The sequence below is a fragment of the Amphibalanus amphitrite genome, unplaced genomic scaffold (genome assembly GCF_019059575.1).
Source record: "Amphibalanus amphitrite isolate SeventyFive unplaced genomic scaffold, NRLGWU_Aamphi_draft 000748F_arrow, whole genome shotgun sequence".
NCBI lineage: Eukaryota > Metazoa > Arthropoda > Thecostraca > Balanomorpha > Balanidae > Amphibalanus > Amphibalanus amphitrite.
The window spans coordinates 151,679-166,823 of record NW_024882242.1 but is presented as its reverse complement, the minus strand read 5'-3'; the positions used below and the strand labels follow the sequence as shown (position 1 = coordinate 166,823).

Genomic DNA, 15,145 nt, shown 5'->3' with positions numbered 1-15,145 from the left:
TTGTGCGTGTAACGTAGCAATTGATTGTCTTAGACTTATCTCGAGAATGTGCCACATGACAACGTTAGAATGTGCCATGTGAAGGTATCCAATATCCACGTCTCCACGTAGTAATAAGTCAAGCCGTAGGTTTAATGCCCAGCTGTAAACCATCTCCCAGGGATGCAAGCTTCGTGTGTCGGTTTCCTTGTATCGGAGTCCCCGGGCCGTGCCGTGTGACGTCGTCTCGTGTGACACCGTCTTATGTGACACCATCTCTTGTGACGTCGTGCCGTGTGATGCCGTCTCGTGTGACGCCGTGCCGTGTGATACCGTGCTGTTTAACCCGGCCGGGCCCGGGGGGTAATCCCAACCACCGCAGCCCGGGGGGGGGCGTTTTTCGCCCCCCTGTCTAACTCCGTAAATAAGGGAGCTACGGAAACAAAAGCGATACCAAACGAAAGGTCCTTACGAGACGATTCTAAAGCACCTAAAATTTTTGACCTCAGGTCAATTTTCAAGGTCAGAGGTCAAGGTCAAAGGCAAAAACCGGCACATGTGTAGTGATCTCAAAGTAAGCCTTCTAGAGGACGGCAGGCTGCATCAAACCGGCAAAATTGGGTGTCAAACGAAAGAAAAGAATCTGAGGATTTCGAAAATGTGCTCAAAATCAAAGGTCAAGGTCAAGGTCACGCTCAAAATTGACCTCAAACTTGGCACTTTTTCGCACATCTTGCGTGCCAACTTCCAAGATGTTTTGAAATGCTTTGAGGCTTATCAGTTCCCTATTCGTGGTTCATCTTACGATACAAGGCTGCTCAAAGGTCAAGGTCACTGAACAGTATCCCTGCTAGAGGCTATTTCACTAATTCAAGTTAGTAATAATAAGTAAGACAATTTTGCCATCCGGAAGCTCTAAATGAAGGCTTAGAGGAAAATAGATGCCAGATTCGTGATCAGCGGGTACAAATCCATCAGAAACGACCTTTCATGTGTCAAGGTCAACCAGAGGTCATTCGAGGTCACATAAGGTCAACATAAAACTTGACCTTTTCCGAACAAAATGTATATCATTCGACGTGGCTTGACAAGGCGAATGCGATGGTACCACTGCCGAAGCTCTAGGACCATTTTTGTAGAAGTTATTTGCGAAAAACTAAAACCACATTTCGGGGTCGTTGACCTGACCTCTGACCTCAGGTCATCAAAACTATTTTTCTATTTTTCTCTATGTCAAACGCTACACAGCCGTGCTCATAATTTGTCTTTATCTCCAAAACTCTATTTTTAGCAGCTATTTGAAGTTTGCGTCTGTGACGCCGAAGTTTGCCGTGCAGAGGTCTAGAAAAATGGACCTTGTGACGTCATCAAGGGGGCTAGGTCCAAATTTTTTGCTTCAGAAGATGTCAAATTGATGGGAGAAAAGGTACTGAAAGTTTCGCTTTCCTATCCCTAAGCGTTCGGGAGCTATCGCAAATATTCGCCAGGGGGGCGAAAAACGCCCCCCCCCCCCGGGCCCGCGAGGGTTAACACCGTGATGTGTGACGCCGTCCCGTGCCGTATATGACGCCGTGCCGTGTCGTAAGACGCCGTTCCGTGACGTCTTGCCGTGTGACGCCGTGCCGTGACGCCGTGCCCCCGTGTGACGCCGTGCCGTGACGCCGTGCCGTGACGCCGTGCCGTGTCGGCAGCCAGTGTTGTAGCCACTCGGAGGAGCTACATCCGGTGACGCTGTGGTTCCGGGACGGCCAGCGCGAGCTCGAGTACCTCCGGCAGAGCGACCCCGAGTTCCGACACCACGTCACCTGCGCCCTGCTGCTCTACCTGGCCGGCTGCTGCGTCCAGCTCGACCACGGCGTGAGGTCAGTCCGGGGTCACGTGGTGAGGTCAGACCGGGGTCTCGGGATGAGGTCAGACCGGGGTCTCGGGATGAGGTCAGACCGGGGTTACTGGGCGAAGTCAGACCGGGTTCTCGGGATGAGGTCAGTCCGGGGTTACTGAGCGAGGTCAGACCGGGGCCACGGGGTGCAGTCAGACCGGGGTCACGGTATAAAGTCCGGTGATGGCGACGTGGCGTAAGGCCAGTCCGGAGATCACCATGACGTGAGGTCAGGGCAGGCCGTGCATCTAAAATAAATAATTTTCTTATGATCAAACGCTTATATTCTCTCCACATCTAACGGCCCATCAGCGTTCGTTACTTTCCGTGCTGTGGAGTAAGTGATAGCTCTTTCAACAGCTGCGTCCAACGTAATTGTCCGGAATCTTGCGCCTCGGCAATTAGATTGTCTCTTCTCTCAGTCAAGATCTGACATCTCCGCCTGCCGGAACGAGTTTTCCAGAGGAATTGGCGGCAGAAATGACAACCTCTGTCGGTCTGCTTGTGCATCATATTCAGCTGCTCAATGTCTCAATGTTCGTGCTTTTATATGGCAAGTGCATCAAATTTCTTGAGAGCCTAACAAATAAGTGACTGCATATAGAACTATCATCGACAACCTGGGAATGTAAATAATCAAAAAGGCTTCATTGACATGCCGTATAGAAGGTTTGGCACCTTTCAGACCATAGATCATATTTATTGTTCAGTTAATGGCCACAAAGGCTATAGACTAAGGCCTACGAATTCGGAAAATGAGCCCATTGACGCGGTTTTCATGAGAGCACACCCATTTAACTGCTTTAAGAGCATAAACCTCTCGTATTCCGAAATCTATGGAGTGGTTATCATTTTTCTTTGGTACTGTACTTTGTCCTTGTTCTTTGCAGACAATTGTACATTTTTGCCGTCTTTTATGGAGTTACCGGCCAGTGTGATGCTCGTGTGAATTAACCCTCGATGTGTAGGGGGGGGGGGTGTCGGATGGACCCCCCATGGTTATTCGCGAATAACTCGCGTAAAAAGCGGCTGATTGCGACGAAACTTTCAGTACCCTCGCATTGATCAATTTTACACCGACCCTGAAAATTTCATGACCCTGACCCAAATGACCTTTGACCTGTGACCTCTTTTCCGAGACCATGTTTGGCCGGAATCGCGATTCCGCGTATGTCGGCTCGCATTAGCCGCGCGTGTGCAAGCTTTTCGTGGGTTCAAACGTTCAAACATGTGATTTGGTGTTACTCCCATGCATTAGGGTGAATGTCAAGGTCACATGGAGGTCAGGTCAGGTCATTGACCTTTGGTGACCTCGGTTCACTTCGAGTTTCGAGTTCGAGTTTTGCATGTTTCTAGGCTAGTTTTTGGAGCTGAATTCGAATTTAGCAACCAGTTGAACATTTACGAAGCAGTTTTGGTGCCTTCGTAACATGTTACGAAGCTGTCAGAGGCGGTTGACACGTACTACGAATACCCGTTACGACGCCTACTGGTTGACCTGACCTGACCTGACCCGACCTGGTCTAAATGCTTAAAGACATCATCTGTGATAAAAACTAACACGATATTCGTGATCAGCACCCCGAAAAACCCCTTAGCAGCCACACTTTACGACTTTCTAATAGGTCCCGATTTTCCCGACTTTGGGTCATTGACCTGACCTGGAAGGTCAACCAATGACCTAGGACCTTAAAATTGGGTATCATCGGCTTCCTCTCGTCACGGGCAACACGCTCGTTTTTTTCCGCGAAGCTCTAGCTCGATCAGGGGCCAAACGGCAAGGGGGGGTCGGTTGGACCCCCCCCCTACACATTAGAAGCTGGCAAACGCCGCACACGATTCCCGGATGAAAAGTCAAAACGTTAAAAGTAAACGGATAAAAAGTCAAAGGACATTAAGTCAACAGACAGAAAGTCAACATCGCAAGAAGTCAAAGGACAAAATGTCAAATGAACAAAAAGTCAACCTGCCAAAAAGTCAACACGCCAGAAGTCAACAAGCTAAAAGTCAACACGCAAGAAGTCAAAAGACATAATGTCAAAGAGACAAAAAGCCGACATGTCAAAAAGTCAACGCGCTAAAAGTCAGCACGCTAAAAGTCAACACGCATAAAGTCAACACGCAAAAAGTCAAGACGCTAAAAGTCAACACGCCTAAAAGTCAACACGCCTAAAAGTCAACACGCTAAAAGTCAACACGCTAAAAGTCAACACGCGAAAGGTCAGCATGCTAAAAGTCAACACGCTAAAAGTCAACATGCTTAAAAGTCAACACGCTAAAAGTCAACACACAAAAAGTCAACAAGCAAATAGTTTATAGGTGCGCGAAAAGTTGATGCGCAAAATGTAGTCAACAGCAAAAAGTAGTCTTCAACAGCAGTCGTTAACTAAGTCGGTACAAGTACGCCGCAGCCCGCGTCTCCGGTCGGCGACTGACCCGCGCCGGGCCACCTGATCCCCGGCCGCCGCCCGCTGGGCGCCGGCTGCACCGCATAGAGAGTCTCGGCGCGTCCCCGTGCGTGCCCCGACACTACCGATAAGAACGCTCCTACCTATTTTTACTTTGCTTTAAAAAGTATATTGGGAATGTGAACTTATCTATATAAAGTTGGCGTACTGTGCCTGCTGGTGGCGGGGGGGGGGGGGGGGGGCAGTTCCGATAAGGAGACGTAGGGCGGAGGCGAAGATGAAGGAGAGGGACAGTAACTGGTGGCCACAATGCGCTATACTTGTCACCTCTCTTTGGACGTCACAGCTCCGAGGTCCTAAAAAATTGTGTTTTTAGCAATCGCATCCCGATAACTTAATTGACCTATACATTTCGATGAAAATTGGTCACCTTAATTGTATGCAGTCCGTACCTTTCGATGAAAATTGATCACCTTAATTGTATGCAGTCCGTGAATATTAACAGGTTGTTGTCTGTTGATGCTGATATGAGCGTTCCTTTCAAGGCAGGACAATCCGACAATCACACCATTGCCTCTCGTTCCAACTTCCACCTATTTAAAAGAAATTTGTTTTGTTTTGTTGGGTTAGGCCCTTTCGGTCCAATTAGACCATTTCAGAGCCGGAAGGATGATAGGAATTAGGGGGAGACATTGGTCTGGGCAGGCATCCTAGTGAGTCACCGGCAGACTTGTGCCGTGACCAAAAATCAAGATCCAGGATCCTCAAGATCCCACGGCAAATTCAATTTCTAGAATCCAAGGTTTCCAAGGTCCCACGGCAAATTCAATTTCTAGAATCCAAGGTTTCCAAGGTCCCACGGCAAATTCAATTTCTAGAATCCAAGGTTTCCAAGGTCCCACGACAAATTCAATTTCTAGAATCAAGGTTTCCAAGGTCCCATGGCAAATTCAATTTCTAGAATCCAAGGTTTCCAAGGTCCCACGGCAAGTATACATTGCAGGATCCACAGTCCCTAAGGTCCCACGACGAGAATGCATTGCAGGATGCACAGTCCCTAGGGTCCCACGCCAAGTGTGAATTTCAGGATCCACAGTCCCCAAGGTCCCATGAAAGTATACAGTTCAGAGTTCAGGGTCCACACTCCACAGTCCTCAAGGTCCCACGACAAGAATACATCTCAGGATCCAAAGTATTCACGGCCCAACAACAAGAACTAAAACAAACTAACATTCTGATGAGCAGACTTACTTCTAAATATTCTGCCAATGGATGCCCAGCAACATTGAAAGGGGCAGAACCTATGCAAACCTGTGGTGGTTTTATCGTTTACCAACATAGGTAGGGGGAGCTTCAACACAAGTTAAAGATGATCATAATATCGATCTCTCCTTCTCTAGCCTGAAAAATTCATAAAAATATAGGTAGGTAATAGGTACCTTGCAATTTGTATTGCCATGTCCCTTTCAAATCAATCTTACCTGATCAGTAGGAATGTAGGATAGCACCTTACAGTTATTGAAGACAGACATTCAAGTATTCTTTCAGGCAATATCAAAAAGCCAGAAATAAAACCTACAGGCTTCATAAATATGGAAAAGTTGAACTGGATAGGTATATGCCTTCGATTTTCTGCACAATCAGGTACATAATACCTAGGATAAAAACTCAAATATGTTCCAAGTCTTGTTTGCGCTAGCGCTCACAGAAAAACTGAGCGATAAAGCCAATAGAATTAGATTATCAGCGAGCGCAAACCTTACTTACTGTTCATTCACATTAGCTTGAAGGATCTGAACAAAATTCCATCTGACAATTTTTTCGTCAGATGGTTCTTGGTCGGCAGATTTTCGTCTGACTTTTTCGTCTTTCATTTTTTCGTCTGTACGAATTGATTTGGTGCATTTTTCGTCTGAGTATTTTTCTGTCCGGCATTTTTTCGTCTGGACGAGGCGGAAAATGTCCCTACGAAAAAAATGCGCGGACTTAAAAATGCACAGACGAAAAAATGCAATAGACGAAAGTCTGCGGACGAAAATCTGCAGACGAAAATTGTCCGACGAAAACCTGCTAAACGAAAAAGTTGAACCGTCATGGAATCATTGCTTATATTGAATGCTCATTGTTCAATGGTGATTTGATGACTTTCAAAACAAATAAGTTTGACACTTACTTGGTCAGTGGGTAGCTTCCAAGTAGCTTCAAGCCCGGCATATCACAACCCAGAAAATATGTGAGGTGAGATTAGAAAAGAACTTTCCAAACCACCACTGTCCACTATTTGACAGTTTCATAATCCATAACATTGGTCATTGATAATGTAAAAAACTACCAGGTCTCTTGTTCCAGTTCTGCCTCACAGCCATGACAACGATTTGGCTCTATATATGTATGTCTACACAGTCTGGTTCGTTTTCTCTTCATGCATCTATCTTAGCGCCTTGCAGCTGGTCGCTCAACCATATATACTTATTGAAGTGTTTACAGACAAAACCTAGTGCAGGGTCCTTAGTGGCCCATGTGCAACATAAACCTCATGGTCCAGCTTCCAGGATTCTTGAGGTCCCTCAACAAAATCATGGTGTAGGTCCTGACCGTTCTACTAAGATTCCATGACAAATAATAAAACTGGGACTGAAGGTCTGCATTCTGCAGGGTCTTGCAGCATACCAAAATTTTGAGGTCCTGACCCCTGGGTTTCCATGGTTTCACAGCATATGAAATGTTGAGGTCCTGGGTTTCTAAGGTCTCATGTCACATGAATTGTTGATGTCCTGGGATTCCAAGGTCTCGCGGCATTTGCAAATGTTGATGTCCTGGGATTCCAAGGTCTCGCGGCATATGCAAATGTTGAGGTCCTGGGATTCCAAGGTCTCGCGACATATGCAAATGTTAAGGTCCTGGGATTCCAAGGTCTCGCGGCATATGGATGGTTTAAGGTCCTGGGTTTCCAAGGTCTCACGACAAAAATGACAATGCAAGGTCCAGGATCCATCAAGGTCCCAGACCTTGGACTCTGCGAACCCTGGATCTCGGATCTTTTTGGGACCTTGGCACAAGTCTGGTCACCGGGGCTGAGCCCATCCCGAAGGACAGGCCGATCAGCCCCAAGGTACTCACTGCACCCGGCTACGGGGTGCGCTCCCTCGGGAGCAGCGGTGCCGCTCCAGCAGCCCGCATGAGATAAAGTTGCCTGTCCAGCCCGGAGGGGGTTGCGGCGTGGAGGAGAAGGATTTCCGTATCCTGAGGATAGAAGCATGGAACGGTGATTTAAAAGAAACGACGCGCTTTACTAATGTACCAATTGTACCATACAATACGCTTGAACTATAATAAAAGTGTGAAATCGCTAATAGAACCCGTGACGGAATCAATTGATGAGAAACGTCTCCCTACACAATATAGGAAATTTGAACAAGCGAAACTTTTCGTATCGATAACATTCTGGGCTACTATATTTGTTGAAATAATTCCAGTAAACTGCGCCTGGGACAGTCAGTTGTCTCGAAGGATCATGTAACGCTGCCTCATGACAACCTTACGATGCGAGCGAGCTCCCACCTAGCACGTGTCAACGGATGTGTGTCAGATTTCAGCCAAGCATGCCCGTGTGACCAGCTGAGTCGCGGTTGCGGGCCATGGGAATCCCCATCAGTCGTGCAATGGAGGCAGTCTCGCTTCAATGTCCAATGATGCAGGTTATATTGTGCAGCATCCTGCTTAATTGTGTACAGCTGTTTGTAAATGTTATCTCATGTATGTAATGACTGATGATCCAGGTGTCATTGACTTTGTCTCTTTGACTTGTCCTTTTGAGTTTTTGGATTTTGGCTTTTTGTCCTTTGGATTTTTTCGTAATTTGACTTTATGTTCTGTTGACTTTTCGTCTTTTGACCTTTGTCCTCTTCACTTTTTGTCCTTTTGACTTTTTGTCCCTTTGATTTTTTGTCCTTTTGACTTTTTGGACTTTGACTATATGTCTTTTTGACTTTTTGAACTTTTGACTTTTTATTTTGACTTCATGCCCGGTTGACTTGTTGTTTTTTGACTTTTTGTCCTTTTGACTTTCTGTCCTTTTGGTTTTTTGGATTTTGACTTTATGTCCTGTTCACTTTTTGTCTTTCGACTTTTGTTCTTTTTACTTTTTGGCAATTTGACTTTTTGCCGTTTTTACTTTTTGTCTTTTGACCTTATGTCCATTTGACTTTTTGTCTTTTGACTTCTATGCTAGTTGGCTTTTTGTTCATTGACTTTTTGGCAATTTCACTTTTTATCTTTTGACGTTTTATCCTTTTTGACTTTTTGACTTTTGACTTTCCTCTTTGTTGACCTTTTACCTGTTGACTTTTAAGATTTTTGACTTCGTGCTTTTGACGTAATGTCTGTTGACTAATCATCCTTTTACCTTTTATCATTTGACTTTTTGTCCGGAACCCCCGCACACATGCGAGGGTTAAATTGCCTTTCAATATTCAGGTTTCAATGCTCTATATATGTAATATGTGTCGTGTCATCATAATTTACATATTCTGTAGCGCTGAAGAATAGCTAACCTTTTGAATTCGCTATCACTAATTCGGTGCTGAGATCAACCTGCTACAGACAACACCATGTGAGACCCGCTCCGCCCTATACCGTCAGACCCGCTTACAGCGAGGTCAAACGGTATCATCTGCATGGTTTGGAGCCTGCTGCTCTTCCGCCGTATAGTTCCGCCGACCTTCCGCTGCTTGAGAGTCGCTGTTCCGGCGCCGTTCCGCCGTGTTTCCGCCGCCGTTCCACTGCTCGGGAGCCGCTGTTCGTTCCGCCTCCGTTTCCGATATTTCCGGAGATGTGGGTGGCCGATATCCGGACGTCGATTTCTGAGCTTTGACGGGTCGGCGGGAGCTCGATCGGAACCGGCGAGGGAAATAGCCAATAGTGGACCAGGCGTGTCTTCAAAGTGCGCTGTTTTGTCGGCCGATCCCGGACGGCGACTGCGGGGTTTTAGATTTCATCCGTCTGCCTCGGTTCAAACGGCTAACAGACGCCGGCTGGTGGCCCGGCACTGATTGCTCCGGCGGCTCGGGTTTGAAGTGGATGAAACGCGGCGCCGAAGGCAGTCAGATGTGAGCTGCCTTGTAACACACGGACCTAAACGGAAACTAATTCTCACTTCAAGTCAAGATCACTCGGGTGATTTGTCTGAATTTCCGTTGAAAACGAACATTTTGAATGCGGGGCATTGCAGTGGTCCGATAATTTTATAGGATCATTCGATTTATTTACTTGCTAATAGTTCGGTTGAGATGGTAACGTCTAGTCATTGGGAGACGCCAGATAAATAAACGTTTTTATATAATATTTGAGAACGTAAAGATGACCGGCAGGGGCGTTTCAGAGCCTCCAAATGCTAATTTACTGATCCCCAAAACAATCACGTTATCATTTTAGGAGCTTCTAGCTTGTCGTGCGTCTCTAGTCGTTTTTCAGTGCAAGTAAATAATGACCTGTCGAATGCGTATTATTAGTTTCATTTCTCAGGTGGAATCATATGTGCGACCCATCACTGGCAGCTATTCTATGTAAGTAATATCCACATTCCGCATCTAGCCTCACCATATCTTAGGCCGTCTCACCAGATTGGACCTTCATTGTGGGGGCAAAACCAATGCATTTTTACTACCCTGATTGCTGACGAATGAAGCTGTCTAGGGCCGGCGCGGCCCTAAATTAGCTTGTGTTTGCCGGTGTCGGCTCCGCGTGTTGGACTGATGGCGCCGATTGTTGCACCCGCTGCGGCTGGGTCAGATCGATCACACGGTAAATAAGCCAGCCTGCTGGGACTGCCGCCACCGACCAGTGTCATAACAGCCCACCGGCTCGAGAGGGCCCTGCCCTCCAGCGCCGTCGGCGAGTTAATACGGCGCCGGATGTTGTCATTAAACGCATTTGGACGTCATTAACAACAGACAGCTGAACCTGACGCTGGGGCAAGCTTGGATCCGTCCCGCATTTCATCAACAGCCTAAATTGTTATAATTGTTTTATAGCGGGTGTTTTATATTATAGTTTATTTGACAAACATGTAGGCAAAGCCTGCAATATCCCATTTCCGGCAATCGTTCTCGCTTAGACACGTTGACACTGCACTGCCGATGGAAAAGCCATGACATATTGATAGATCCGGTTCGCCTGACCACCAGTGGTGAAGTAATCACGGTTATCGCTTTCTGGGCCACCTACCAACGTGCCCTTTTGGTCAGCGATGCACTGTCCGAATGGTCACCCGCCACTAGTCGCGACTTTAGTGACGGCGTGCTTTTCATTCTCTTTGACCGAGCAGCCGCGATGACGAAAAGAACTCACGAATCCGACTGCCATCGAAAGTGTTGATCGCGTTGCGCCTGGGAAACTGCGATAAGAACTTGGGGAGCTGCGGTCGGCTGTACCTTGTGCGAGCGGCGGGCGCCGGGTCCGCAGCCGACTCTGGCGAGGCCACGTAGGCGGAAAACAGGTTCAGCCCAAGCGGTCGGTTGTACACGACGGCAACGAAGGGTCTGTCCACGATGAAGTTCATCGGCATGGAGCGTGTGAAGAAGACCGCACCGGCGCCGGCGGCCTCTGTGCCTTCCTCAGTTACCTCGATGAATACTTTGTGGATGATATCGCTGACAAAGACGCCTCTCTCGTCGGTCATCTGAGAGAAATCGGCGCCCTGAGAGAAGATCTCCTGGATGCCGAGCGCCGTCAGAGGCTCAGTCAGGCTGTAATCAGTCTCGATCTTGAACTTGGGCATGGTGACGTGCATGCTGATCTCGTACATTTGACTGTAGATGTCGGCCATGTCCAGCGTGTCTAGCATGTCGAGCAGTGTTTGTACGGACTCCATGCTCCTCTCGGCCGGCCGCAGCAGCAGCAGACTGTATTCAGGGTCCGAGTACGGCAGCGCCACCGCCTCAAACTGCGTCAGGTTGGCGTACAGCAGAGACGTGGGGTCCGGCAGGGACATCATCGTCAGCCGGCGCTCTCCTTCAGCCGTCAGGAACGGCGTCGGCCTGTCGTCGGCCACAAACGGGCGCTGCCAGAGCGCCTTGAAGTAGAGCGCGCTGACCAGCACCAGGTCAACACCCTGCAGCTGGTTGGCCGCCACCAGCTCGGCGATCTTCCCTCGCGTCACCTCCGCCACGGCCGCGTTGATCTCTCGGGCCGTCTCCTCCGGGGAGGTGATGGACAGCGCGTCAGAGCCGTACACCCGGCGCAGTGTGCTCCGGTAGGAGGGCCGCACAGAGAAGCCCGGCCGCACGTACATCCCGTTGAAGGTGGCCACGGTGATGTTGGTGGTGTTGGAGGAGAGATGCTCGATCGCCGACTGGTAGCCGCTGAGATAGTCTAGCTCAGCGCCCGTTTCGGGGTCCTCCAGGCCCAGGATAGGCATCATCTGCGGCACACGACAGCAGGGACTGTTCAGTCATACACAAACAGACTCCAGAGGTTTGTGTACGTCATTAGCTACCCTTTCTGTAAACATTAGCCTTTAGCGTGAAATACGACTCGCTAACAACAGTTGTCGCTCCGCAAAGGTCAGTACTATCCAATCGGCTGGTAAGAGACCCCTTCTCTCCACCCACACACACAATCCTGGCTAGCATTCCTTCAGCTGCCAGTCTCGTGTCCGTCTCCCGATGTCTCCCAAATCCTCACCTCGTCTCTGGTAGTGCCGCCGGCTCCCAGGCACACTTGCGTCATCAGAGACGACATCACGAACGGCGAGACGGCCTGGTTCTCGGCGGGGTCTGCCACTAGCTCCTGCAGTAGCGGCAGATCCAGCGCAGTGGGCACTGACGGCCGCGGCTCGGGCTCCTGGGGCGACTCTTTGCGCCACCAGCCTGGCTTAATGCTGGCAGAGACCAGAGCCGGCAGCAGAAGCAGCAGAGACAGAGATAGAGGCAGTGTCGGGCACCGTCGGCCACCTGCTGGCGGACACAGGGCAGGAGGATCAGGTGCAGCTCGTAGTAATGGCAATTAGATTTTGTGGAGGCATTTCACCAGAGACTTGGGAGTTCAGTTCGCGCAAACTGAAAGTCCAGCGACAACTAGCTCTGCATATTTACGACCGGAATCGTTTCCAATCGCTTGGACAGGCAGCCACGCCGTGTTAGGATATTACGTCAGAAATAATAGAACACGTCTTTCAGTCTAGCCATAGCTGGTCCGTTTTGCCTTGCTCGCATAACCAATTAATTGGTCGGGCCTGGTCCGACAAGATAATCGAGAAATCGTCTGCACATAGCATACACGCGCACTTCCAACGGTCCACGGAGGTCTTACCTCGACTGACAAGTGCCATGGTCTCTGATAACTGTAGGAACAGCACACAAAACTAGCACCCACGAACACCGAATCAACGGATGCCTCCCCGCAACGGCCACTCAACTGTGAGTGCCTACTGAGATGTCCTCGCTCTGGCGCTATGGCCGTGTCGTAAGACGGCCTCCCTCTGCCACGGGGCCTTGTGGCTGCGGCGGCTGCAACCCCCCAGTGATGGCAATTCTCGCAGTCACTGGCTGAGAGGAGTTATGATTTTCTCTAGGAGTTGCTTGCATCTCCAGTCTGGAGAGTGTCAATGTCGTCAGTTGAGCCAGGGAGCTGCCTGGACTTTCCATGTTTATATTGGTGAGGTTTGCACACTGAACAGTTTGACGATTTCTGTCTGGAATTGAATATTGCAGTTTTCTAGCAAAGTGCGTCTTTAAATTCCTCTTAGTAGTTGAGCCGTGTGGTCAGTAATTGTTTTCAGGGAAGAACATGGTTTCCAAATGGCATGGACCCAATATTCACCTGATTTTGAAAGTATCTAATGTTTTGCTAATAAACCCTAGCCTAGGCTTTTATGTAGAACACCTGCAGGAATGGTCACTGCAACTATTTTTAATCCTAAACGAATGACAGGAAAGGGACAAAACATTTGGCCGTTCTCTTGGCTACATTGCCGCGTGTTCACTACATACTTCGATCACTCAGCACGATGGACGTATGTACCTATAGCTGCGAGACATCCACTTATGCATAAAATCAGTGGCTGCGATGGATGCCTCATCGTATGGTACCAGGTGCTTCGTTATTTCTGGAGCAATGTCGACTCGTCATACTTCATTGCGTGACAATCTTCTCTATTTACCCTAACCTCAAATAGTCATTATTGCCCTGAACTTACTTTAAACGGCTTACTGTAAGCCAGGGAATAGATCACCAAAAGGTTAACACCTGCATGTAGTGTAAACAAGTGATATTTGCGTGGGAACGTCACACAACACCGCTGCAATAGGTCAACTGCTCGTGTCAGTTTATCCCTCACGTCTAGTAGGGTAAACAGTCACAGACTGACCTGTTATGGCAAACCCCGGTCAGAAGGGCGCCGCGGTGTACTAACCGTTCCGTTGATTGCTGATCATGTCATGTTGACACTGTCGTAGGTCGTACGATTCGTGAAACCAACAATCGATCGCGTAAACCCGCGGTCAACTCAACTTACCCGCTGACGTTTGATTGAGTAGTGAGTGCGGAGCGATAGTGTCGTGACATGAGTTCACTTATTTGTGCCAACCGTGCGACCCGCCAGCCGCTAGGTCACGTATAAGATGACCCGCCTGATCACGTACACAAAGGGCCCCGCCAGGTCACGTACGGGGCTGTTCAGGAGTCCTTTGGGGTCGGCCGGGTTTCAAATCAAAAGGAATACTAAAATCACGTCCACAGCCGAGCCGCTGAGAGCCTGTACGTGTAAGTTCAAATTCTGCTGACAGGGACATTCCTTGGAGACGGATCTCTCTGCTTGATTATTCTTACATCCATCCATCACTATCATAGTGTCCAGTGTCAAAGAGCGTATTGAATGCAGCAGATCAACTGTTATGTAAAGGCATACCGACCTATTCATTTTACGTTTGCTCAATTCCGGTTATAAGAAAAAGATGTTTTCGTACGCTGTCGCTTATATGATATATGTTTAAGGCTCAAGACGTGACATGTACGTGCGTGACTTTTACTGCTAATAGAATATTGTTGATCAATCGATCGATCATAAAGCCTTTGTTTTGTCCAGCACCAGACATCCAAATAAATATCTTTCAATCCAATAGTTTATTAAAGTGCAGCTCTTCATTCGTGAGAAATAATAGCATTACATATTGCTGTCCCTCTTAGATAAGGCTTCGTCGCTTTCGACCATTTCCTATAACCACTGTATCATTTGTGCAACTGACTGCAGTCAACACGGCTGAACAAATCCCACCAGGCGTGCAGGCTCTCAAGCAACAGTGTCCGTCTCTTATTAGTTGTTTACCGTCTCCAACTATCTTCCAACGAGATCATCAGCTTAACCATTAGTGCTAAATGTTTGTGACGAAGAGGGTGCTTCGTGTGTGGAAAGTTAGGGCATTTTAGGTCATACCTATGTGAGACGTTTAGGGACACAATACGTACCAGTATAACGCCTTTTGGGGCGATTAACGGAGCGAGCGAGAGGGTGGGCCTTGCACGTGCGAAATTGCGAGGGGGTACCTCCAACTGACTTGTGCACGGCACCCTACTAACCGGTCTCTAGCGATGTGCCAAATTTGGGCACAATCGGCCCAGCCGTTCTCGAGATCTGGAAGCGGCACCCTGCACGTGCGCACGTGCAAAATGGGTCCCAACTGACTTGCGCACGGCACCGTACTAACCGGTCCCTAACTGTGTACCAAATTTGAGCGCAATCGGTGGAGCCGTTCTCGAGATCTGGAAACGACCCCTGCACGTGCGCACGTGCAGCAGCGCCCCAACTCTGGCACATGGATATGCAGTGCCTAGTGGGTGCCTACCTACATGCCAACTTTCAGCGCAATCGGCCAAGTATGTA

The 15,145-nt window shown here is 48.5% G+C and overlaps 2 protein-coding genes across 3 annotated transcripts in view; one reads left to right on the top strand and one right to left on the bottom strand.

Moving 5' to 3' along the window:
* The window catches only part of LOC122365552 (adenylate cyclase type 2-like), a 69,878-nt gene that overhangs the window by 47,653 nt on the left and 7,080 nt on the right, over window positions 1-15,145 (top strand). The window contains exon 12 of the mRNA XM_043336842.1: window positions 1,671-1,841. Within this exon, the coding sequence (XP_043192777.1) occupies window positions 1,671-1,841 (171 nt within the window). The remainder of the gene's footprint in view (window positions 1-1,670; window positions 1,842-15,145) is intronic.
* LOC122365553 (leukocyte elastase inhibitor A-like) lies at window positions 10,305-12,810 on the bottom strand. 2 transcript variants are annotated; one of them, XM_043336845.1, is made up of 3 exons: window positions 12,577-12,810; window positions 11,950-12,218; window positions 10,305-11,686 (listed from the first exon to the last, which is right to left on the bottom strand). In XM_043336845.1, the coding sequence occupies exons 1-3, from the start codon at window positions 12,593-12,595 to the stop codon at window positions 10,571-10,573; spliced, it is 1,404 nt and encodes a 467-aa protein (XP_043192780.1). In that variant the 5' UTR covers window positions 12,596-12,810; the 3' UTR covers window positions 10,305-10,570. The 2 variants fall into 2 exon arrangements, with proteins under 2 accessions (XP_043192780.1, XP_043192779.1); XM_043336844.1 differs by having other exon boundaries at window positions 11,950-12,221; window positions 12,577-12,752.

Bases quoted from the DNA above. Each gene is read 5' to 3' on its own strand.
- LOC122365553 (XM_043336844.1), bottom strand. The intron at 11,687-11,949 runs GTGAGGATTTGG...CGTGTGCCGCAG, and splicing joins GCGGCACTACCAGAGACGAG to ATGATGCCTATCCTGGGCCT.